We start from the raw sequence: 25,739 nt of genomic DNA, 5'->3' as shown, positions 1-25,739 counted from the left end.
AATAAATAAAACACAACTTCTTTTAAGGATGAACATAAAATGTCTTTGAGTCGCAGCTTCCTGTGTGCTTGGACTAGATTATTCTGCTCCCTAGATCCTTAGACGGCTTCCCATTACCCTCTGTGGTCTGAGAATGGCATACAATCTAGACTTCTTTATGGATCCAGACACCCATTTCTCTGGCTTGCAGGAGTTGACTGTTGAAGGCTTGTGCCAAGAACTTTACTGCCTTGGGCTCTGGCCCTTCCTGGAGTGGAGGTTGGGAGGGAGGGTTCTGACGGAGGCAGGGTTGTTGGGAGAAGAAAAACTGAGGCCCTTTCACGCAAGACAAGTACACAAAGTCACCCTGGCTTCCCTAGAATTGGCCAAGGCCTCAATCACAGCTGCATCTCAGCCCCCTCCTCCCTCTGCCCAGTTCTGGCTCCTAGTAGTCCCTTCCAGAATCCTCCCTCACCACGGTCCTAGAAGCCCCAGGGTATCCTCAAGTTCCACAAGCCCTGAAAGCCTTGAAGGTCGTTGGATTTCTTCTTTCTTGTATTTTACTACATTAGCTAATGAGCTTCTTTCTCTCCAGGCCCATTACTGTTTCCTCAAGTGCTTAGTGACCTCAGCGCTAATGACAGGCAGCCACTCAGCACAGACAGGGAAGGGGATCTCTTTCAGGCCAAGAGAGGGGAGATCAGATTACATTAGGGGTGGCAGGAAAAGGTCACTGCTCCCCACTTAAGTCTCCCATCAGTAAGGAGAGCACAATGAGCAGTTCTCCTGAAACTGGGTGTGTCACGTACAGTCAGGCAGAGGAAGGCAGGATGGGAAGCATCCACCTTTGCTCTCCTCTGAAATGGCCTATCTTCAAAAATAGCCCACAAGCTGCCCCAGACTTGACCCATAACATCTCTGAAATTTAATTTCAAATGACGGTCTCAGCGATTCCATATGCCACCCAATCTGGCTTGAACCAGGTCTCAAGGCAGGAAACAAAATGGATTGAGAGCCTGCAGTCTGAGGAAGCAGTTTGGGACTTGGCTGAGAGGGCCCCTGGGTAATCCTACTTAGGTAGTAAATCAGGCTGCCAAACTCCACTCAAAGGAGCTCCAAGGTCACCCAAGGTCACTCACTGGTCCCGCTCCTGCTACAGCCTCCAGTGGAGCTGACCGGAAAGACCCAAGACTGATGGGTGAGGAGCAGACAGAGTTCTGTGGTCTGTGAGCTGTCTGTCTGTCCATCCCAGGCTCCTTGCAGGAGGCTTGGGGGTGGCACAACACAGTGAGACCTTCAGAGGGGGAGTCTAGCGTTCTTAGGAGCTTGCCTTCAGAGGGGACTGGCACTCCAGCCTCCCTGTTCTGGAGATGTGATCTCTTCAGCCCCTTCAGACACCAGGCAAAGGAAGCCTCCCTCACATGGGCCTCATCTGGGGCTGCTCTGTAAACTTCCAGTCTCTAACACTGTGATCAGTGATCAGAATATACTTTTCTCTGCATAAATTTAACCTACATTGGTTAAATTTAACTTACATCGGGTGTCTGTTTCAAATATCACCAACACCCGGAGTGACTGCAGGCTGAGGCCGCCTGACTGGTCACGAGTCCAAAAGTCTGGGACCCCAGACATCTCTAGCGAGAGCTTCATATATACTACACCAACAACTCTCCAGGTCTTTGTTCCCAGGAACTTATACACTCTTAAAAATAATTGAGGAGCCCAAGGCAGGCACAGTGGCACAGGCTATAATCCCACCACTGAGGAAGATGAGGCAGGAAGGTCACAAGTTCAAGGCCAGGCCTGGGCTACATAGTGAGGTTCTGCTCCAACCTGAGCTACACAGTGAGACATAGTCCTACAGAAACTAAAACAACAAACATTACTGAGAACCCCAAGGACCTATTTATAAGAAGTAAAACTGAACACACCTATTTATTCATTCATTGTTTAATGTAACAAATGCAATCCAATACATATTCATGGGCAACAGATTTTCATGGAAATAAACCTCATTTTACAAGAGCAGAGATGTTGGATGAGAAACACCGTGATACATGTTTTCAAACCTTTTAAATGTTGGGTTTAATCAAAGACACCTGGGTTCCCACATCTGCTCCTGTATTCAATTTAGGGCCATAAATTGGGCTAGCCTGATATACCCCAAGCAGATACTCTGAAAGCTTGGGAAGAATTCTAACAGCCTGTGGGCATATGTCACAAAGCCCTTGACAAAAGGGTTAAAGGTTGTTGTGAGGGCAGATCCAAAATGGCTTCACCAGCTCACACAGACCTTTTACACAGCAGTGTGTCTTATCACCCATGAAAACATCGTGCCCGGCCGACCGAGAGTTTGGCAGAACCACTAAGCTCACAGTGGCTTAACAAAGTTATGCTCACAGTCTATCCTTAGTCATTAACACCATCAGCTGCTTTTATTGCAAAGGCAGACTCGCTTTGCTCACTTCTGAGGAAACTCCGACCGGTTACCTGTGTCTAGTGGACCGTGCCCAAGTCTTCCAGGCAGAAATGGCGTTCTGTGAAGGGCAGCTTCCTCAGCTCAGAGGCAAATGGCGCAGAGCTTTGGCACAAAGCAAAGCGCTTTCTTTATCCCTGCTTACTTTGTCACACAGGTTGCTAAAAAAGACACATACTCAGGGTGAGTTCTACAAGCGAAACATTTTCCTGCTTTGATGAAGACGTTGGGGGATTTGCTGGAGATCGAACAGAGGGCCTGACACATGCCTCATCTTGCCCTCATTAAGGACATTCTCAACTGACCCTGGCATGCAGGTGAGTGCCAACAGAGACCTCAATGACTGCACCCTGCTCCGGAGTCACTTCCTGTTACTACTAAAATGCCAGCAGTTTTATTCACTGGCAGAGCAAATACCAACAAGATGAAAACCGTAGGGATGGTGAGATGGCTCAGCAGTTAAGAACACTGACTGCTCTTCCGAAGGTCCTGAGTTCAATTCCCAGCAACCACATAGTGGCTCACAACCATCTGTAATGGGATTTGATGCCCTCTTCTGGGTGTCTGAAGACAGCTACAGTGCACTTACATATAATAAATAAATAAATCTTTTTTTAAGATGAAAACTGTAAATAATATCCCAGAGGCAAAGACCTAGTTGTGACTTTTAGGATACTTGAAGGGGTCTGGCATTTCCCTGGACATGCTGACCACAAGTGGAGAACCGTTACTCAAAGGGAATGGCCCAGTTTTGTCGTCACGTATTAACATATCTCATTGTCTCCACAAACCTGTGAAATACGGGCAATTTGCTCAGAGAAGTTGAGAAACTTCCTCAAGGACACATAGCAAATCCATAAGCAACGTCAGTGTTAAAACTGGGCGTGTCTGCTCCCTAAGCCCACACTGGCTCTCTAACTCCCCTCCCTAAGCCAGGACAAAGGGCAGCAGCCTGGCACCTTTGCTCAGACCTCAGTTTCCCTCTGGGATACAGCTAGAGGCGCTTCATTCCCTTCAGTCTTCCAGAGCTCCACCTCTGCCCTGAGACACACTCCCACCCACCACAGGCCCAGCCCCGCCGTTGTGCCTGAGCAGTGACCTCTGTTGGGAGTCTAGTCAGCTTTGATCCACACTAAAACAGGCGAATCCTGCTGAGATCAGGTGGGACTCCTTCCCAACTCCCCCTCTGTGTGTGTGTATGTGTGTGTGTGTGTGTCTGTCTGTCTGTCTGTCTCTCTCTCTCTCTCTCTCTCTCTCTCTGTGTGTCTGTCTCTCTGCCTCTCTCTCTCTCTCTCTCTCTCTCTCTCTCTCTCTCTCTCTCTCTCTCTCACTGTGTGTGTGTGTGTGTGTGTTTGTGTGTGTCTTCCCTCTGTGGTCTGCCTGTGTTGGTCCGCTTAGATGAACCTCCGCAGCCGGCTGATGGCTTCCCAAACCTGTGGGTAGGACCCCACGACGCTATTTCCCAGCATTCTTCCTGCCTGCAGAACCCCTAGTTAGTAAGGCAGACCTGTGAGGATATCCAGGGGGTTCTCATTAGTATTTCAGGATTTTTTAAATTTTTTTTCATTTTTCAGATTGTGGAAAAGTCTTGCCAGGCTGCCCACAAGAAGTGTTACCATGACAACTACAGTGCCATGAGATTCAATGTTAGGCTTGCATTGCCCAGTGTCATATTGAGCACAGGTTGATGGGGGTGGAGGTGGGCATCTGCTTTAGAGGGGAGGCTAAAGCACGCAGGCAGGAGGATCCTTTCCAGAGAAGCCCTGTCCTAGAAGCAGAAACTGGGATCCAAGTCCCACACGATCAGCTTCATCCCTTGGGTGTTTACACACCCCGGGGTTGGGGTGCGGGGGGAACTGGCACTTGTATTCTCCATCAGACATTTCTGTCCTGTAGCTCGATCTATAAACCAGGCTGGCCTTGAACTCACCAATCCACCTACGCCTGCCTCCCCGAACGCCAGGATTAAAGGCGTGCACCACTACAAATGGGGGAGACATTTCTTTATTTATACCTCATCTCATCGAATCCCATGAGACATTGTAGTCACTGAGTTTTTTTTTTTTTTTTTATTTCAAATGTTCATCGTGTGTATTCGTTGTATGTAACTGTGTTACATAAGGGCACATCACACAACATTCTATAACCCGGGGCCTGTTCCGCCTTGCTCCGCCCTTCCTTCCTCTCCTTGGTCCCGTGAGTCCCTACACACTCATGCTTCTACTTTCACACCATATACGAAATTGTAGGGACCCATGCGATCCAGGAGCTACAAGTGAGAGAGCATACGAGATTTGTTCCTAGTTCATAGAACATTCGGACCCTCGTCCTAGTTGATTTGCCTACACCCACACCCTTAAACACAGCCAGACCCCAATACAAGCCAGGTGACTGCAGAGCGCTTCCCCGCCACGCTCGCTCGTGGCTGGCTTATGTCCTGGGACTGTTCATTCTCAGAGAAATGCTTTCATCCTTGAAAACAGTGGAGGGGGTGAATGAGGGGCAGACAGCATCAGCATCTTCTGGAAAGTGAGCAGGGACACAATACTGACCCTGCCTGTGTGGGAGCAGAGTCCCTGGGAGACAGCTTGCCCAGACTCCATCAGCATCAGAAGAGCTTAGGCGCCCCCATATCCAGGTCTTCCAGATGTGGGTGCTGTACTGTCGTAGCCCGCAAGACCTAACTGTGACAATGGGACATGAAGAAAAGACAGAAATGGAAAAGCTGGGGTGCGGTGGGCTGTGAACTCAGATATGGAATAGCTGGGATCTGGCGGCCTGTGAGCGCTGAGGGAGACACATCATCACAACCCGCTTACCATGCTTACCACGCATGCGCGCGCTCAGCACGACCAAGGAAGAGGCAGGTCAGCTAATCTATGTAGGAGGTCTGTGCGAGGCGGGAGGCGGTGGGGGAAGGGTAGGTAGGGAGTAGGAGGTGGAGGGGAGCAGCCTCCCTCGGGACTCACTCGTCTGGGAGGAGGAAGCTGCAGTTGAGAATTTCTGCACACATTGGTATTAGTTAAAGGCCAACCATCTGGCAATGTTCTACTTGGGCCAGGGGAAGAATCGCCATTCCTCTGACCTTGGCTAGGGGAAGGCCTTGTCATTCGGTGGGTCTGGGGCACTGGGGTCCTTAACATGGCCCATGCTCATCCCACTAATACACATTCACTCAGGATGTCATCCGCTCCCCCACCCCACACTCGATCTCCTCCTTAAAAGTGGCTTCCTCTAGCCCACCCAGAGCCCAGTCCCAGTCAGGACTCAGGCCACGCCCTTGGCTGCACCCAGTTACTCCTTGAGGTCTGACTCCAGAGCCCAGGGAAGAAGCTCTCATTCGGACCGCGCACCATCCTTTTCTCTTTCAATCATCTGGAAACCCAGAAGGTCACGGGAACTAAACGCATGCTCAGTAAGTCTGCGTGACACTGCCTTGCTCCTATTTTCTAGAGAAAAACAGTCAGTGCAGACACTGCGCCCGCAGATCATTCCCACGGCTCCTGTTGACCTCGAATCCCTGAATTAAATTGCCCGGTGCTATTACATTCCAGATCAAAAGCCAACTAGTAGTGCGGGGTGACTCATAAAGGAAAAGAAGCAAGAGGTGGAGAAAGAGGTGGGAGAGGAACAGGAGGGAAGGGGAAAGGAAAGGGGGAGGGAGGAGAAGGAAGAAAACTGGACCAGGAAGTGAGAGGAGGAGGGAGGCAGGAAGCAGAGGAGGCCGAGGTGAGGAGAGGGAGGAGGGGGCAGGGAGGAGAGGGAGGAGGAGGCAGGGAGGAGAGGGAGGAGGGGGCAGGGAGGAGAGGGAGGAGGGGGCAGGGAGGAGAGGGAAGGTGGCCTGTGCTCAGGGAAGGAAGGTGGCTTAAAATGAAATGGGTTTGACATCAGATGGGACACAGAAATAGGGTTCTTTTCACACACACAAGTTCTGTTTCCCAATCTAAAAAGAGATCGCTCCGCCACACACGCCTCCTCGCTGTGCCTGCCTCACCCACCCAAGGCACACTTGGCTCCATCAGATGTACAAGACAAGTGGCACCTATTCCAAGCTCTGCCGGGCTTATCTCCACAGAAATCTGGTGACAGGGACAAACCCTGAATAGAAGAAACAAGCTGGACAAGCCAGGAATCCTCAACATAGTGTCCGTACACTGTGACAGTCAGGGCGTCACCAGCTCCAGCGCAGGCAGCTTCACGTCCAGGTGACAGTACTCGGGATGCTAAACCCAAGGAGCCTCAGTGCCCACCTGCCACCGTGCCTGTGTGCCTGAGGGCCACCGACGTGTTTGTAAACACCGGTCGTCATCTTGGTGTTTACAAACACGAGACAGTCTTCAGTACATACCATCAGGACTCTTCAGTTAGCCTTAGAACTACCCAGATTTCAGACTTGCTCGGACCAGTCTCCATACGCAATAATGCGGCAAGAATTGTTAATAACGGAAACGTTCACGTGTTGTTATTAGACCTGCCTTAGCAACTGCATGTGACCACATCCGCACCTATAGTGCACCTTCCGGTCATTTCCCGTGATTCAATATTATGTGTTTATTCTGTGCCCTGATATCCCCAGAACCGGAGACATTTTTCATTGTGATCAGCATGGATCCTTGTATTTAACAAATTAGCACAAATGAATGAATGAATGAACCGAATGAATGAATGAATGAACAAGACGGCATTCAATGCCTAAATTCTTAGCTCCCTTTCCAAGTAATGAGTAGAGTCTCATATTTCATATTTCTAATAAAATGGCCCTGGATGCCAGACTCCATAAGTCTTGCCAATACGGCCATGGAGTGATGGTTGGACCCCTAGGACAGTTGCAGGACTCTGACGGTCATAGCTTGACCAGGGAAGATTTAGCCATACATGTGAGCTTTTCCTAGGAGACTGGAGAATGGGCCCACTACGGACGTCACCTGGCCACAGCTCAGCCAGACTCAGCCTGGGAAAGCCAGCAGTACCACACACTCTCAGAAGGCAGCAGGAGAGACTGGCCTCCACGCACGTGTGACTGTAGGCTGGGGCGCCACTTACAGCTACGGTTTAAGTGTGAGCCCAGAATTTGTATGTTGGAGACATTCTCCAAGTTCCTCTGTTCACGATTTTAGAAGTGGAGCTGTGCTGGTTTGGTTCTCCTGTTGATGTGATAAAAAGCAAGGATCAAAAACAACTTGGTGAGGAGTGCGTTTGTTTCTTCCTACAGGTTATGGTCCATCATCAAGGGAGGTCAGGGTGGAAACTCAAGGCAGGAGCTTGAAGTAGAAATTAATTTAGAAACGCTGCTCACTGGCTTGCTCTCTCTGGCTTGCTGTTTTAGGGTTTCTATTGCTCGTAGAAACTGACCATGACCCTAACTCGATGAGGAAAGGATTTATTTCTGCTTACAACTCTCAGTCGTCCTTCATTGCTGGAGGAAGTGAGGGCGGGAATTCAAACGTGGCTGGAACCTGGAGGCGGGAGCTGATGCAGAGGCCTAGGGTAAGGCAGGCTGCTTCCAGGCTTGTTCCTCAGGGCTTGCCCAGCCTGCTCTGCCACAGCACTCAGGACCACCATCTCAGGGGTGGCACCACCCACGCACGGTAAGGTGAATCCTCTCATCTTAATCAAGAAAGCATACCGCAGGCTTGCCCACAAGCCAGTTGGCTGAGAGGCATTTTCTCAATTGAAATTTCTCAATGTTCTTCTAAAATGGCCCTAGCGTGTATCAAGTTGACAGTAAAGTAGCCGGCACTACCTTTTCATACAGCTCGTGTCAACCTGCCAAGAGGTGGCACTGCCCACAGTGGGCTGGGACCTCCCACATCAGTTAGAAACCAAGAAAATGTCCCATAGGCACGCTCACAGCCCCACTGATGCAATTCCTCAGTTGAGAGTCCCTCTTCCCACATATTTCTAGCTTTGCTAGAAAGTTGATAGGGGCCTTTATTGAACTTACCACATCATAAGGGAGAGTCCTCCAGGACAGAAGGTCCTGTGCCTCCTTCTCTTGGGACCTTTCCCTTAGGGCTGAGTGTGGCCAGTATCTTGTTATTTTGTACCCAGCCCCCATGGCATCTCCCAGGAGAGGCCTTTCCTGCTGCATCTGCTCATCTGCCCCACCCCTGCATGATGTCATAGTAGACTTGACTTGTTGGCAACTGTGCTTGCTGCTGACTGGCAAACTCCAAGGAGGAAGACAACTGTGATGGTTTTGTACATGCTCAGCCCAGGGAGTGGCACTACTGGAGGTGTGGCTTGTTGGAGTAGGTGTGTCACTGTGGCTGTGGGCTTTAAGACCTGCATCCTAGCTTCCTGGAAGCCAGTATTCTGATAGCAGCTTTCAGATGAAGATGTAGAACTCTCAACTCCTCCTGCACCATGCCTGCCTGGATGCTGCCGATAATGGACTGAACCCCTGAACCTGTAAACCAGCCCCAATTAAATGTTGTAAGACTTGCCTTGTTCATGGTGTCTAAGTCAACTATACCACTCTCCCTTTCCGGACAAGCTCTGTGTACAGGGCACTGCGTGGCAGGCACTGGATAGTTAAGCATGAGTGGATTTGTGGGTGATCACACACACTCGGCTGAGTGTAGAGCTCACAGCTTCCCAGGGACGGATCCTGTGGGAGACTAAGCTCTGACTGTATGACTTCATATGGGAGATCTTGCTGTCCCTACCACCCAAGCCCTGAGAAGTCACACGACAAGTCTATACATGAGAGCACACAGAGAAGCTAAGCAATATGGTCAAGGCCCTAGGAAGACAGGGTGACCAGGCGCTCCCCTCTCCCCTGAGCATGTGGATTAGCCTGTTCCCTTCCAGCTCATCCACACACACACACACACACACACACACACACACATAAATCCTGTTGGTCCTCTAGTAAGTGTGGGTTCTAAGGTCAAAGGCTGGGACACTAAGAGTCACAGACTGAGGCTAGATAGGTGTCTCAGTGGTTAAGAGAACTGACTGCTGCAGGTGTTGGAGAGGGTGTGGAGAAAGAGGAACACTCCTCCACTGCTGGTGGGGTTGCAAATTGGTACAACCACTCTGGAAATCAGTCTGGCGGTTCCTCCAAAAACTGGGCACCTCACTTCCAGAAGATCCTGCTATACCACTCCTGGGCATATACCCAGAAGACTCCCCACCATGTAATAAGGATACATGTTCTACTATGTTCATAGCAGCCCTATTTATAATTGCCAGATGCTGGAAAGAACCCAGGTATCCCTCAACAGAAGAGTGGATGCAAAAAATGTGGTATATCTACACAATGGAGTACTATTCAGCCATTAGAAACAATGAATTCATGAAATTCTTAGGCAAATGGATGGAGCTAGAGAATATCATACTAAGTGAGGTAACCCAGACTCAAAAGGTGAATCATGGTATGCACTCACTAATAAGTGGATATTAACCTAGAAAACTGGAATACCCAAAACATAATCCACACATCAAATGAGGTACAAGAAGAAAGGAGGAGTGGCCCCTGGTTCTGGAAAGACTCAGTGAAACAGTATTCAGCAAAACCAGAACGGGGAAGTGGGAAGGGGTGGATGGGAGGACAGGGGAAGAGAAGGGGTCTTACGGGACTTTCGGGGAGTGGGGGGGCTAGAAAAGGGGAAATCATTTGAAATGTAAATAAATTATATCGAATAAAAAAAAAAAGAGAGAGAGAACTGACTGCTCTTCCAAAGGTCCTACATTCAATTCCCAGCACCCACATGGAATCTCACAGCCACGTTTAATGGGATCTGATGCCCTCTTCTGGACTGTAGGGATTCATGCAAACAGCGCCCTCACATACAATAAATAAATAAATAAATAAATAAATAAATAAATAAATATATAATACCCATGGGCCAAGTTTAGGGACACCCATACCACCACGTTCATGGTAATGATTTCAGGATCATAAAAAAACACACCATTGTTTCAGTTAAGTATCTGGACAAGGTAAGCCTGTTTTGTTTTGGTTTGGTTTGGTTTGAAACAGGGTCTCACTGTATAGCTCTGGCTGTCCTAGAATTCACTATGTAGACCATGCCGGCCTCAAACTCACAGGGATCCACCTGCCTCTGCCTCCTGAGTTCTGGTATTAAAGGTATTGGCTGGGGTCTGACGCCTGATGTCACAATCTTTAGTTCGCTAGTCAGAAAAGAATAGGCATCTAGGAAATGGAGGCAGAGGGGGGAAGGGGGTCACTGCTCTAAGGAGGAAAAGGTCATGGCTCCAGGCCACCAAATTCCTAGAAGAGAGCAACAGGCCTTTCCTGGGTGGGGAGGATACAGACATTTGCAAGTTTTACCAGGTAGGGGAAACAAAGGTATCTATCGTAATTCCTTGTCCCAAACACAAGTTTTATAGTCCTTGATAGGAAAGATTATATTTAATAGTTTTAAACACCACAACACTTTTCCAGAAGGTTTCTTCTTAATTAAGGCTAATTAAAATTCTTCAATTTAGAGATCTCTTAAAGCTCCTGGGTTATGCATTGGGGCAGGCATAAAGCCAGTCGGTGGGATGACCTCCTAGGGTCTGCCCCAGCTAGAAGCTACTTCCTCTCCCCAATCCCAACTCTCTAACCCTGTAGGCAGGCCAGTGCACCAGACCCAGCTAAGGGGCCAGGGCACTACTGTGGGGTCATGTGCCCGCTCAGCAGTTTAAGTACACCGGAAATTTCAATCTTAAATCCCGGAGTGCACGCTGGCTGGTCCCATCGCCAGGTCGGTGGCATTCCAGACCGCAGGAAGGAGCCCCCTCTTTCAGATTTTTCTGTCACAAGATTCATTAAGTAGCTTTTAAATTTCATTGCCAAGGGTTGTCAGGACAATGCAGAGAAAATTGCCAACGATTCTGAAAACAGTCCATGAATCTGGGGCAGAGCTGGCGAGAACAAGAGAGAGCCTCCGAGGGGGTGGGGCATTGGCAGCCACTTAGATGAGAAAGTTCTGGGCTTCCAAACTTCTTGCTTGGGATCCGTGTTACTTTAAAAGATCAATTCAGCAATTTTCCCCTATACCTCAGTCAAGTGTTTTGTAGATGGTCGAGAAAGTAGAAAAGGGGCCCTTGCGGGGGCGAGGGGGAGGGCGCAGTGCCTTTCTCAGGAGGGAATGAGGATCCTGTGTGTGTGTGTGTGTGTGTGTGTGTGTTGGGGAAGAGGGTCGGTTCACTGACCTACTTTCAGTTCAGTTTGGCAAATTTGGATAACTGTATGGCTCCATCACCCGGGCTCAGCCAGGCTGCCGCATAAAGACCAATCCCAGACTCCAGGGTATTGAGCCGCCACGCCCTCCCATTGTGAGCCAATCCCAGACTCCAGGACAGCCCTCCCGCCCTCCTCCATTGTGAGCCAATCCCAGACTTCATAACAGCCGCCCCGCCTTCCTGCACTTTGTGAGCCCATTCAAAGCTATGTCTTCCATGCTCCTCTTCATGGCCTTAAGCTGGGGTCTCTGGTCTTAAGCAGAGACCCAGATGCATCTGAACTATGGGGACTTCTCTGTGGCACTCAAGGAAGTAACAACAGGAACACATTAGATTTTGTTCATCCTGAGTTGTCATGCCAACTGTGATTTTCCAGTTACAAGTTAACACCCCATCGTACGCCTCTACTCGCAATTTCAGTGGACATCAATCAGTTACAATCGCAAAAACTTAAATACAAAGTTGCAGAAATAAATGAGCCGTGTTCTGAGCAGAGCGATGAAACCCTGCAATGGCCAGTCCATCTCAGCTGGAGAAAGACTTTTCCATCAGTCGTCCAATGTGTCCGCGTAGTATGCACTGCCTACTCACTTAGCAGCTATCACGGCCGTCAGATCCACTGTGTGAGAGCAATTGCCTGTGTTGTAGGGACCTTTACTTAACCAAAGCCTAAGGGTAAGGAGCTAGCAATTCAGATGTGCCAACGAGAAGCTGTAAAGCGCTTAACAAGGAGAGAGACCGCTTTGTAAGGATGCCGAGATCTCTAAGAATGAAATACCGCAGACGAATTATGTAGGGCTCAGGACTCGCCGTAATTTCTGGTGTTCCCTAGGGGTCTCGGATAATGGAACCTGGGGTAATAATAACGTGGTAGATGTGTGCAGCAGCTTTGTTTTATGGTTCCTATTATTCACCAATTTTACAAATTATTTTTAAAAGGGGGCGGGGGGAGTTCATGTGTGCAAAGGCTGAGCAGAGCTCCGGTCTTGCTTGAGCGGAATATGCAATGCTGCTCCTGAAAAAAAGAGTCCCAGAGGGGGAGGGACTGTGTAGATTGACAGCTGCTTCCTCCACTCCTGCTTCACTGCAGCCTCTGATCAGCCTCTAGTTAATGCAGTTCTCTAAGGCTCTGGGCTGCATCAATGTAAATGGACTGCAAGTGACTCAAGGTGAAAAGGAATTTATTGAAAGCACTCAGTGGCTCCCAGAGTTGATGTTAAAGACGGCAGACTAGGAAGAGTGAAGAGCCAGACCCACAGCAGGAGCTCATCACAGACCCACACCAGCAATGCCAGCCACTGTAGCTGTGGCGCCGGCCCCTGCCACACACCGGAACTGCAAAGGACGCTGGGAAAGTGGACATCTGGCATTTCCACCGTCGTCTGTAGGAAGGCTCTGCTTCTCTGGAAGAGTGGAGAATTCCTCCCAAATTGGAGGAATGTTGAAAGACCGGACAACTAAGTTGAAGACAAGTGGCAATCAGGTTGGGTTGGGCAATGCATTCGTAACAAAACCAACCAACCGTGCCAGTGCACAGACGCGCAGTGGCTTGAAACCGTACAGACGTTCTATCCTGTTCCTGCAGTGTGACAGGGACAGCTGAGGGCTCATTTCAAGGTTGTCCTTAATGAAGAGGTTCAGGCTGATTAACCGCTGTGCACCATCACTTGTGACTAAGAGCACAGCATAGACAAGCTTAATTAGAAGGTGCTGAGAGGCTGCAGGGAGGCAGGAGGGGAGAAGTGCTGTCTGTGCACAATCCTGCAGGCAATCAAAGGTCCTTACCTAAAAGTAAAACCCATCACCGGGCCAGAAGCAGCTGTGCAGGCCTGCCTTGGGGTGAGCAAGTGCATGCTGCCTCGGGTCGACCAGCAAGCCGGGACTAGCCGCTACGCAGGGTTGAAATGGTGTGTGTACCACACAGAATCTACTGTCTTGGGCTACCTGGCAAGGGGTAGCTAGCAGGAAAAGCCACTGGAATGAAGACAAGAGCTGGGTTTTATATTCCGGTTGAGGCTCTGGGACTCAAGCCAAGAAAACACCTGCATCTAGCCAGTCTCAGAGCAGGAAGCTCAAACTCTGTGTGGCAGAGACAGCAATGTAGATCCAGCAAGAACTTCTTCTGGGGCCCAGAGCGAGCTGAGCCAGAACTGAGTCCTGCCTCCAGAGCGCACCCAGGTGGTCTTGCTTTTACCATAGGCCCCCTCTTCACACACTCACACATGCACGCATGCACGCACGCACACATGCGCGGGTCTCCTACTGAAACAGGTACATTATTCAGGGACACTAGGTTCCCTCTCCCAAGCTGCTCTGCTTGCAGCTGCCTGAGGAACGCTGGGTTGGGATGCGGAGGGTCTGTAGGCCTTTGGGGCAGAATAGTGAGCTGTGACACATTCTATCCTTTTGTTCACTTATTTATTCACGTCACACCACACTTTATCTTTTATGACTCTCCTAGCCTAAGGTATTCAGTTTCAGTGACAGATAGCATGCGGGCAGGACGCTGAGGGAGGACCTGTTTGCCCTTTAAGGCGCTTCATACCCACAGGGCCCTCATGGCCCCATGTTTTTCCCTCAGATTTTAATGTTGACACTTTTTAAATGACTGAACGTGACAAATGACACATCTTGCCCAGTGACCAAAGGACTAAAAGCCAGTTTCGAAACACCAACACCCAATCCAGTAAGGTCCCTAGTAATTTTGGAGATAAATGAAGTCCACAGGAGAGAGACTCATTTCCTCCCAATGCCCATTTACTAATTTGTCCTAAATAATATGAACTCAATGTTTAACAATCTTCTCGAACAAAAAGTTTAAAAACTACATTTCCCAGCCTGCCTTGTGGCCTTTCTGGTCCAGGACACACAGGCAGCCATCTTAGATGACAGAGAACAGGTGAAGGCTGTTCTGAGGTCAGCTCAGGACTACTAGCCTCCAGACTCCGTGAGCCAAAGCCACACCTGTGCTGGGGAAGCCACGATTGAGTCATGTGTTGTGGTTACCAGCTGCAGACATGCCGTGATCTGCTTCCATGGAGACAGAAGGTTGTTACTCTCCTGTGCTTTCGGAAGTGTGGCTTCTTGCCTTCAATGGTAAAGATGACTTCTGTGTTCCTATAACGAGCCTGCCAGAAGTTAAAGTACCCTAGAGACGCTTGTGTCCCTCAGTCTGGCTACCAGACTATTGAAACAGCGAACCCTAAAGACATGGGAATAGTTTCAGGAATCTCATGCTGGGAGAAGAAAAAGTTGTACCAAGATAGCCCAATTCCCACCTCTGAGCCTCCTCCTAGTCCAGCTTCTTAGACCAGTTAGTTTAGTGACAAAACATAGACAAGTCCCAAGACTGCACCCACCTATTCCAAATACTGACATCTGGGCATTATCCAAACTCTTATATCTTATATTTAAAAGAGCAAATTTCCCATCCACTCGCTCATTCTTTCTGATCATTCATCCCATTTACTGGGGGCTTGGACACAACAGTGAATGCAGGTGACTTTGAGGCTAGTGGGGAAGGTGTAGATCAATCCAAGAACTCCCTAACCCAAGCATAATTCCAAGATGGCACCGTGTTATTACATGTGTGCTAAGGATCCAAAATATTGCTAAAAGGATTGCCAGGACAGCTGATCCTCATGACTGTCCTGGAGATTGGCCCTGCCAGTTTCCCAAAGAGCCATCACCTCAAGATGATGTTAGCATCCAGTCTAGAGCTCTCTGATGTGAAAGGCCCACGGATTCTCTATTCTTTCACACAATCCTGGCAAAACTACCGATTTTCCAGTTTCTTCAAGGTCTAGACTTAGGCTTGTGCATCAAAGCTCCTCGCGGGTTTTGATGTAAATAGCCTAATATCTAATATGTGTAAGTCCACTGAGTTTGGGGCAGCAAGTCAGAAAAGGGATTTTTATCTGTTTTTGTGCTGGAGATTGGACCCAGGACTCTGCACATGCCAGGTCTACATTATGCATAAATCCCTAGCCCTAAAAAGTTTTAATACTAAGATTCACCAGAAACTACCACCTGAAACTAGATTACTACCTAGACCAAGTTAAAAATAATATTGACTGGTTCAAAACGTTCTGGGCTATAAATGCAGCAATGGCGCCCCCTGATGGTTATTATTGTACATGCCTTGTGGTGGCATTTTTGGAGTCCCTTAGCAAGTCTTAGATTAATAACTTCCCATAATTTTGATCAGTTTCATCCTTAGTGTCAATCTTCAGTAGGTCAAGTTTATAGCAGTTATAAAAGCAAGCATACAGGGCATCAGGAGAGGAGCTGCACCCAGTCATGGACCAAGAGCCAAACACACAAGGACCAATGTTGGTGAGATACTACACTGTAAACCCGTGTCCAGCATCATTTTCTAGTAAACCACAGCAGTTCACCTCAGCATTTACTGCTATACCAGGACTTCCTGAAGATGGTGACTATGGTGGTTTAAAAGAAAATGGACCCATAAACTCATGGGGAGTAGCACTCTTAGGAGGTGTGGCCTTGTTGTTGGAGTAGGTGTGGCTTTGTTGGAGGAAGTGTGTCACTGGAGGTGGGCTTTGAGGTCTCAGGTGCTCAAGCCAGGCCTATTCTCTCAATGTTTCTTCTTGTTGACTGCTGATCTGATTTAGCTCCTTCTCTAGTACCATGTCTGCCTTCATGTCTCCATGCTTCCCACCATGATGATAATAGATTAAACCTCTGAACTGTAAACCAGCCCCAATGAAATGTTTTCCTTTAGAAGAGTTGCTGTGACAATGGTGTCTCTTCACACCAATAAAAGCCCAACTAAGACAGGGAATAAAGTATGTTCTTACCTACATCTATTCTGATCTGATAGTTAGTGGAGTTAAGAGTCAGAGCCTCGGCCCTGGCAATCCTAACAAGCTGGTTCATCCACTCACTGCACACAGCCAACCAATGAGACATGCTGGAAAAGCAGACAAAGAGATCTACTCAATGTGATCATATTGAAAGAGGCACCAAGTCTGCCTTCCAGAGACCTGACGTGGAGGGCAAGAGGCCATGCATAACCACTAAACTGGTCAAGTTGCTCGGATGGTTCCCTGAAACGTGGTCATCATAGCTGTCAGAACGGTGTGGAATCTCATCCCAGCGACAGGCTGGTACCAGACTTTAAATACTCCCTCTGCTAGCATGAGCTTCTTCAGGGAGAGCCCACTAGATTTACTAGGGACCACTGGTTCTGACATTCTGACAGTCAATAGGGCAGGGCTCGAGGCTCTTTAGAATAGCGTCATTCCTGCCAGGATGGCCACACTATTCTACAAGTAGGAAAGGGACAAGGACTTTTGACTAAGCATCGTGCTGAGCACCAGAGACAAAACAAACAACAGTTGTGGTTTCTTCTTCGAAGATTACACTCTGGGTGTGGTTGGGGCAGGCATAGGGGTGCAGATGGCCAATCAGCTTATAAATTATTCCCTTCCAGCGGCAACAATTGCTATCAGAACCTGACTCAACAGTAGACCAAATTAGGCCAGAGGCCAGAAAAAGGTTTTGTTAGGAGAGAATAAGATGTGATGTGCCTAGAACGTGACTATAAGAAGGGCACCCCGCCCCCAGCCCTTCCTCTGGAAGGGGGGCAGGGTTGAGCTCTCTCATGGGACTCCCTTAGAGCCAAACAGGAGAGGTCAGTGTGGGTAAGCAGTGGGAACAGACCTGAGATATCTCAAAGAGTTGCAACCTATCATGAAAGATTGTGATCAGCTTAGCCTCTGAGACTGGCTGTCAGGTGAGTGCATCTTGGATCAGTGCCTAGTGTGCATCTTCCTCGGAGCCAAGGTGACTATAAATGTCATCCACATTTTTGTCAGTGGTCACGTACGAAGAGGAGGAACCATAGCAGATGGAGTTCTGAGAGTCAGGGAAGTCGAGTCAATGATCAGCCAAGAAATAAAGCAGACAGAAGCATGTAAGAAATATCAAAACTGGCCAGGCGTTGTAGCACATACCTTTCAGCCCAGCACTTGGGAGGCAGAAGCAGGTGGATCTCTGTGAGTTCAAGGCCAGTCTAGTTTGCAAATCGAGTTCTAGAACTGCCAGAGTGGTTAAACAGAGAAACCTTGTCTTGAAAAAAATTATATCAAATATGATTTTTCCTATAAAATATATAAAACTTGTGTTTAGAAGAAATTAAGATCTTTTTTTCCTCCCCCACTTTGTAAGACTTGCAAATGTTAGAATCCCATGGAAACGTATTTACACAAAGGAACTGGATGGGCTTTTCTCCTAGGTGCAGTGATCTCTTTCCCTTTCTCCTCTATTTCTTATGCACAAGTTCTTTCCAGACTAGGCAACTGAATAAGATTATGTTGGACCCCAGCCAAGTGAGAAAAGACAGGACCACCACCTTCCTTAGAATAAAAACCGAATGCACTTCCCGTCTAGGTGTGTTTCCCTCCCCTCCCTTTTCCTACCCCAGCAAACCTCTTGATCAAGAGTAAAGTTGGCCTCATCCAGACACTTAGCTGTAGTGAAGGTCTCTCTTTGCAATCCAAACCTATTTCTACCCCTGGCAACAGTGGGGAATTCAGTGCAGACTTGTCGCTATAAAAGCTAGGGTATTTTACTTGTAAAATGACAGCTAGCTATCAGGACTACCTTAGGTTAAACACTGGAGCACAACGCCTACTATACTTCAACTAGGTATATGGCCAGGGTAATTACTTCTGGTCTTCCATTTCTGCATCTGCAAAAAGAAATAGTAGTGCCAGCGTTCAGACAGTTGTCAACGTGTTTAAAGAGTGCAGCACTCACTATTATATCTAATTCATTCTACTTAACTGGATCTACTATTAGTAATGCTGACAATATTTTCTACTGAGGACAAAATCCACACATGGAAAAAAAGACTTAACAGTTTTTATTTTGTTCTTGTTATGAGTTTGTAAAACGAATCTGCATTGCAGAAGGGTACAACCTTTTGGACAGAAGTTTGATTAGTAGGCAGGCTAGAGAGCTCAGAAGGTATAGGTACTTGCCACTGAGTTTGAGGATATGTGTTCGATCCCACCACCTACATCACAGGAGAGACCAGGGTGCCACAGGTTGTCCTCTGGCCTCCACACAAGTGCTGTAGAATGCTCCAAAGCCCCTCCCTGCCACACAAAGAGTAAAATTTTGTCAAAAACAACAAAAAGATTAACCCATTGTTAACCAAATTTCCCAGACTGTATTACTTAAGGAGGTCGTAGGAATGGAGTGACTGTCAAAAACACAGGCTGCCAGGCATAGAAGCAGCTGCTGAATCACAGTCGTTAAAGGATAAACTCTAATCTTTCAATCAGCTCTGCCGCCAACGGTCACGCGCTATGGGGAGGTCCGATTTGGTAGGGATGCGGTGACTGCATAGGTTCTACAGTAGCCTACAGGTTCTGAGTAGCCTACAATTCCCAAGCTGTCTCGCAAACTAGCGCGAGCGAGCCAATAGCCTGCCGGGAGTTGTAGTTTCCAACGGCCAGACACAGGTTATAAGAACATGGGTGATGGCTCCAGGAAACCAACCGTCCCAGAATGCAAAGGCCGTCGGTGACGCCATTAGACGAGCGCCAGCAGCGCGGAGAGAGGGGAGCGCCGTGGTCCCCGCCGCCTCCCACCCTGCCGCCTCCGTCGCCGCAGCCTCCGTGGGGCCCTCCGTGTCTGCGCAGCTCTGCCCGCGGCTCCTGGAGGAGCAGCGGAGCGTGGGGCCCAGCGCGGGTGCGGGGTGCGGCCATGGCAGACGGTGCGGGAGCAGGCGCGGCGGGCCAGGCCTCCGGACCGGCGGGGGGCTCCAGTGGGGCGGGCGGCCCCGTCAATCCCGCTTCGCTGCCTCCGGGAGACCCGCAACTCATCGCTCTCATAGTGGAGCAGCTCAAGAGCCGTGGCCTGTTTGACAGCTTCCGCCGGGACTGCCTGGCCGACGTAGACACTAAGGTACCCGGGCTGCGGGGGCTCGAGGGGGGCGGTCCACCTCGCTGCTTTGCCGAGCCAGAGCCTGGAGTCAAACAAAAAGCACCTCGGGAGCCTGGCAGGAACGCGCTGAGCGGCTGTAGCGGCGTCTTCTGAGTGGTGCACTCAGGACATCTGAGCACTTACCGGCTGTAATTTAAACAAAAAAAAATTAATTTCATTTTATTGTTTTTAGTCTAGTCGCTTTTCTGAACTTAGAGATTCTTTTATGGCTGCACAAGTATACCCACTCCATACCCAAGAAACTTGTGTTTCACCACACTCGGGAAAGGCAGAGTACTTTAGAAGCTCCACCCATTCCCTTGTTCACCCTGGGAGGTGATTTTAAGCACCGGCTGGATTGGACGACACGTTAATAGTTATTCCCTTTCTCCAGCTGAATCATTTGCAGACTTGTGTGAGGTCAAATTGGGATAAGCTGTAGAATCAGCACCTTCTTTTTTTCTATTTAACTAATTGAAATGGAGTTAATGGCTATGTTAGATCCAGTGCCAAAGGCCAGTCTCTACGATTTAAAAACTGCTAATTCTCCTCACTTGGAAACTTTGGAATGTGTGTCACGGGACAGGTATATAGTAGTAGCTAGAACATTCCTTTTCCCTTTACAAAACTTGCTAGCCAAAATTAAGGTGGTGGAATTAGGAGCCTCTTTGCTGACTGAGAGGGCTCCCCAGGGTAGTGGTTGCTCCTTGTGCTGTTAGGGTTGTGAGTCACCGAGGCAAGCTGGGCCGGTAGGCCTCAGCTGGGGCTCAGGTGTCAGCTGCAGGCTGCTGGGGCCTGTCCTATGGCTTTGATGTGGGGTAAGGTCTGCCCCACATATACACATCTTAGACCACAATCTGCACAGGTAGACCATCCTTCCTACTTCCATGTTCTCATAGGGGGACCAGAGCCATGCAGACACCGACATTCTGTTCAGCAAGGATGTGGTGAAGAGGTATTATCTGCCTCCAGTTGGGGAAAAGGAGGTCAGGGGCTCAGAATATTCCTGGTACTCACTAGGTAATTTCCTAGGCTTGTTCCCGATCTCTAAGAAGGCAGATTTAGAGTAAGTGCCTCAGGCTTCTTTGAGGGTCACAGCTTTGCCTGGAAACACTTCACAGAGTTCCCTTGGTAGCTGTAGTGACTCTTGCTGAGGCTTGGGTGGGTGTTTGATTTGGAGGGGGCTTTCCTTGGTGTACTGCTGTGAACATCCACTGTGCGTCAAGCAGACAGGAATGCTTGCATTTTAGGGCTGGAAATTACTGAAACTCGGAAGTCAGGTGACTCATAAAAAGTCAGTGCTTGGCCTAGAACCCTGTTCCTTCCAGAAACAGCTTGCACCCACCCTTGGCCACGTGGAGACAGAGGGCAGACACCTTTGTTTCCTCCTTGAAGCCTGAAAATCTAATGTCTAAGCAAGGGCAGCATAATACTAATAGGTTCTCCCCTCGTGGAGTTTCTTTAGAAGTAGATTGACTTAGGAGCTGGAGCGAGAGCCCAGAGGTTAGGACTGCTCTTCCAGAGGTCCTGAGTTCAATTCCCAGCAACCACATGGTAGCTCATAACCATCTATAATGAGATCTGGTGCCCTCTTCTGGCCTGCAGGCATACACACACTGTATACTTAATATGCGTAATAAATAGAGGTCTTTTTTTTTTCTTTTAAGTAGATTGACAATAGGCCATGCCCTGCACTGTGCCCAGCCTCTGCAAGACCAGCACCCTGCCTGCTGGCTGTTGTTCATGGCTGCTGCACTGCAGGTGAACTCTGAGGTCAGGTGGGAGTGTGTTTAAAGGAGAAAATGTGTTTCTCTGAAAAGCAGTTTCCTGAATGGCTCAGTGCCAGGGCATTGGCACACACACACTAACATGGTCTCTTCTGAATGACTGTCTTAGCCAGCTTACCAGAACCTGAGGCAGAAGGTGGATAATTTTGTGTCAACACATCTGGACAAACAGGAATGGAATCCTGCCATGAACAAGAACCAGTTGCGAAATGGGCTGAGGCAGAGCGTGGTTCAGTAAGTAAAGAAGAGGTGGCGGCCCCAGCGTGAATGCCACACAGGCTGGCCGCAGGTTCATGGGGGTCCTGGTCTGTGGTGCCCTGTAGCCTTCTGCTGTCTTGTGCTTCAGGGAGATGGTGAGCAGAGCCCTGGCGTGCCGGCTGCTCACGGGCCACTCGCAGGTGTGAGCATCAGTGGTGGCTCTGGAAGGCCTCCGATCGCCGGGCTTGCTCTTCCTTCTTTGAAGCCTTCAGTGTAATCTGAATAAAAGCATGAGTTTTATACCAAGATACCAGTGTTAGCGTGTGGAAAGTGAGCTCTATATGTTCCGTGACCATGACTGCTAAAGTTGGTGACAGTTCTCAGGAAGATGTCCTATAAGATGTTGTCCTTTACAGAAACAGACTGAGCCTGTGTTAGAAGGTCTGATAGAGCACTCGCATGAGTTGGGTCCCAAGGTACATTTTTTTATGTTCTGCCAGAATCCAGTTTGGCTTTTAGTACAGGGCTTATGTTTGGCACTTCTTAATCCACTAAATTGTTGAATAAAAGCTTATGAGGTAAGACTCCAAAAATAGAAACTCAGGGAATTGTGGTGAGAAAAGCAGATCTTGGAAAACTGAGGTATGACTGCATTTGCTCATAGTGCAGAGATGCGTGCAGTTGTGGCTGCCAAAGATATGTAGGCAGTTGGAATGAAGAACCAAAGCACATCCTCTGAGGTGTGCTAGTGCAGACCCTAAGAAACTCATGCAGTCAAGTTGTGCTGTATCCCCCAGAGGCCTTTATGACAGAGGTTGGTCCCCAGTGCTGTTGAGGTGGGAGCTGGCAGAAGAGGTAGAGACCATGGGGCCTTCACCCTGTGCACTGAATTGGTTCTCTGAGAATCAGCTGCTGAGGTTAGCCAGTGTGATGCCACACTCCTGTCATCCCAGCTCTTGGAGGGGGTTAGGAGGACCAGGCCGCTTTGGTTATGTAGTGAGTTCCAGAGTGGCCTCAGCTATACAGTGAGATCTTCCTAGAGAAGGAAAGTAAATGAAAAATGGGGGAGTTCAGCTGCTTTTCTCACTAAGCAGTGTGCCTTGGCGTGTATGTGATCACCATCACGTTGTGATACAGACAGGGACTTGAGCAGACTCTGGGCAGCACTGTGCGACTTGCACTTTCTAGCCATGAGCATCATGAGCCGAGTCCACCTCTGTACATTGCCCAGCCTCAGCTACTTTGTTACAGCAACACAAAGAAGGCTGGGTTAATGCAGGTCATCTACTAGGTATGGTCTGGATACTGGTGCCATCTTCCTACTTTGGATACTAAAGTGTGCCATGCAAAGCACTAATGCCAGAGTGCCAGGATAGGATGTGTGAACCTCATTTTATATTTCCTTGAAACTTTTGACTATAGAGTGATTTTGAGATTTAAAAGATTTTAAAAATAGGAAAGGAGTTTTGTTGACAATCTAGTACTTGTATGGTTCATGGCCACGGAAATTGGGATCTTGTAAATAAAGAGAATTGCCAGCCATGTAAAGTCCTGTGTGTCAGCAGGGTGTGGCATCCGAAGCTTCCCGGGCTGTCTTCCTGGTCTGTATAGCATTGCTCCGTTTATCCAGGTCAGCTCTGGTGGCTCAGAGGTCTCAAGAAGTCAGGGTTGTGCGGAAGCCATCCTTTACTGAGCAGCTACACACTGCCCAGTCTGATGTATCTCATCAGTCCTCACAGACTGTTGTCTGGGCAAGCTGGGTGTTTGCATTGCTGCTGGAAGCTACACCTGTTCTTGCCACCAAGTATAAATGCTGAAGAAAATGAAGGCAAAGCAAGGCTCGTGCTGCCTTGGACATCGTGACCTCCGTTGTCACTCCACCTGTGGCCAGGCTCGCTCCTGCCATGTGTCACTGGCATTGGCCTTTGGGGCGGTCTGCTCTGAGGTGTCTCATTCCTTTGTACAAAGTTGGGGCTGCATTAGAGATGGTAGGTAGCCTCTGAATCCCTTCAGGTGAAAGGCGGTGGCCTGAACCTTGGGGAGAATGGCTGTTTGCTGGGCTCTCAAATGACGCTTGGGACATATTGGTGCAAAGGAGAACTCTGAGAACTGACAGTGGTTTGTTTTATCTCCACAGGTCAGGCATGTTGGAAGCAGGAGTGGACAGGATCATTTCTCAAGTTGTAGACCCCAAACTAAACCACATCTTCAGGCCACAGATAGAACGGGCAATCCATGAGTTCCTGGCCGCCCAGAAAAAGGAAGCTGTGCCAGCTCCACCTCCGGAGCCTGACAGCCAGGACCCCCCAGCACCGTCCCAAGATGCCTCTTAAGGTTGGTACCCATCCATCCTCTCTGCTGGGCTGATGGTGGATGGTTAGAAAAGGGTGATTAGAAGTCATACTTCACACCATTCAGAGAGGGAGGTGTCCCACAGAACTCACCACTCCCACGCTCCCAGGTGTACTGTGTCCCAGCAGAGCCAAGCATCCGAGTCAGCAGAGGAAACTCCTCAGGGAGCAAGGGCTCGTGGAGGCCACCCTCTCTGGAATTGCTCACCCAGGCTCTGACACTGGTTGACATCTGCGGTTTTCACATGAAGTCAAGCTCATATCCAAGTGCTTCTCAGGAGACTCACGAGCTCTGCACATCCAGGCCGTCCTCCGTTTCTGTGCAGCTGTTCCCTTTGTCTCAGAGATTAGCTGGAGATAGAGAGATGAATGCGGTCCTCATTCCCCTCAAGCCCTGTGTTATGGGCAATGGCGGCGGGGAGAGGAGAGCCACTGTATGAGCAGCGACCCCTACCCCGGGGAGTGTTCTGGCCCCTTGTTCTGCTGCTCGTGATCTCCTGTGAGTCTCCAGGACACTGTTAGCATTAAGGAGGAGGGAGGCGGTTGACATGGCTGCCGGAGGGCGGCACCAGTGGGGCTGTCTTCTGTGCATCTTGGAGAGGTCCTTGATCCGTCATGGAGTGTAGAGCATTCAGTTAAAATCTTTCTCACTTCATTAGTACATTTTAAGGAACACAGTTATTGAATATAGACCTGTGTCAAAAGCTTTTTGACATGATTTTCTTTGTCTTGTCATTTTTTTAGAATATACCTGATAACCTTTGGGAAGCTCTTTTTAACGAAGAAACGGATTCCTGTTTCATATGAATATAACTTTAGTCGACCTCGTCATCACTGATGTCAAGATTTGGCCTTGACTGCAGTGGTATCCACATTGGATGGAGAGCAAGTGTGGTGGTGGGACAGTTACCGTCCTTGCTCGTGGATTGTGTCAGCCTGTCGAAGGGCGTAGACCCCAGTAGACACTACAGAGGTTTAAGCACTACAGTGACCCGGGCTGTCCTGAACGAACCTTTATACTTGAACACGGACACTGCATGTGGATGTTAGCGCTTGCGCTCTGTGGTGTGCAGAAGCCAGGCGGGAGGCTCGCTGGTCGGGACGCAAGGGTTGGTGGGAGCGGCTGTTGATGGTAGGTTTCGACACGCTAGAGTTCAGACTGAGGGTGTGGCAGCTGGCATCAGTAGCTGTAAGACTGTGTGACCTTCCATGATCGTGGACCTTAGTGGCTCCCTTCCCTAGTCAGAGGGAGTGCTGGAACCCTGGAGAGAGTGAGGAAGCTGAGTCGTGGGGTGCACGCACGGAAAGCCCCACAGCTTCCGTCCTGGCGTCTCCCCATCTGCAGGGCGAGTCACTCTGGGTGCCATGCTCAGTTCTCATGTTAGTGTTTTTAGAAAATAAACTGCTAATAAATAGTGGATGTTTTACAATAAAGTCATTGGATGGTCTTTCCCTAAAGCCTCAACAGACTTAGAGCCTTGTCTGTGGAGAGGACCCCCTTTCCTCTACCTGCCCGCCTCTCCGTAGACCACACAGGAATTGATAAGAATGGAGGACTGGTGGCTGCGACTTAGAGGCGCCTTGGCTCGGGCCGGATGGTGCAGCGGGTCAGGGGCAGGCAGCGTCCTGGCTGTTCTGATGCAGCTCCGGCTTGAATGAGTACCAGTGTCCCTGCATATCTAAGGGCGAGTGGGGGAGGGCGAGGTGGGGCTCCGCCCAAGGTCTGGGGAGCCCGAGGTTTGTATTTCTTTTCCTTTTCTCTTTCTAATACATTAGTTATTGACCTTGGCGTCG

The 25,739-nt window shown here is 49.1% G+C and overlaps 1 protein-coding gene across 1 annotated transcript; it reads left to right on the top strand.

The window, feature by feature from the left end:
* The first annotated feature begins 19,161 nt into the window (after positions 1-19,161).
* Positions 19,162-25,379, top strand: Bod1 (biorientation of chromosomes in cell division 1). Its single transcript, XM_052196602.1, has 4 exons — positions 19,162-19,591; positions 21,506-21,630; positions 23,732-23,928; positions 24,690-25,379. Exons 1-3 carry the CDS (start codon positions 19,193-19,195, stop codon positions 23,925-23,927), a joined length of 720 nt encoding a protein of 239 aa, XP_052052562.1. The 5' UTR covers positions 19,162-19,192; the 3' UTR covers position 23,928; positions 24,690-25,379.
* Positions 25,380-25,739: the final 360 nt, after the last annotated feature.

Source organism: Apodemus sylvaticus, chromosome 10 (genome assembly GCF_947179515.1).
Source record: "Apodemus sylvaticus chromosome 10, mApoSyl1.1, whole genome shotgun sequence".
Classification (NCBI taxonomy): Eukaryota; Metazoa; Chordata; class Mammalia; order Rodentia; family Muridae; genus Apodemus; species Apodemus sylvaticus.
The sequence above is the reverse complement of the archived record's forward strand: the minus strand, read 5'-3'. Positions and strand labels throughout refer to the sequence as shown.

Excerpts from the sequence above, each read along its gene's own strand:
- Bod1 (XM_052196602.1), top strand. The coding sequence starts at position 19,193 with ATGCAAAGGCCGTCGGTGACGCCATTAGACGAGCGCCAGCAGCGCGGA. Across the intron at positions 19,592-21,505 it reads TGGCCGACGTAGACACTAAG|CCAGCTTACCAGAACCTGAG; the intron begins GTACCCGGGCTG and ends TGACTGTCTTAG. Across the intron at positions 21,631-23,731 it reads CTGAGGCAGAGCGTGGTTCA|GTCAGGCATGTTGGAAGCAG; the intron begins GTAAGTAAAGAA and ends TTATCTCCACAG.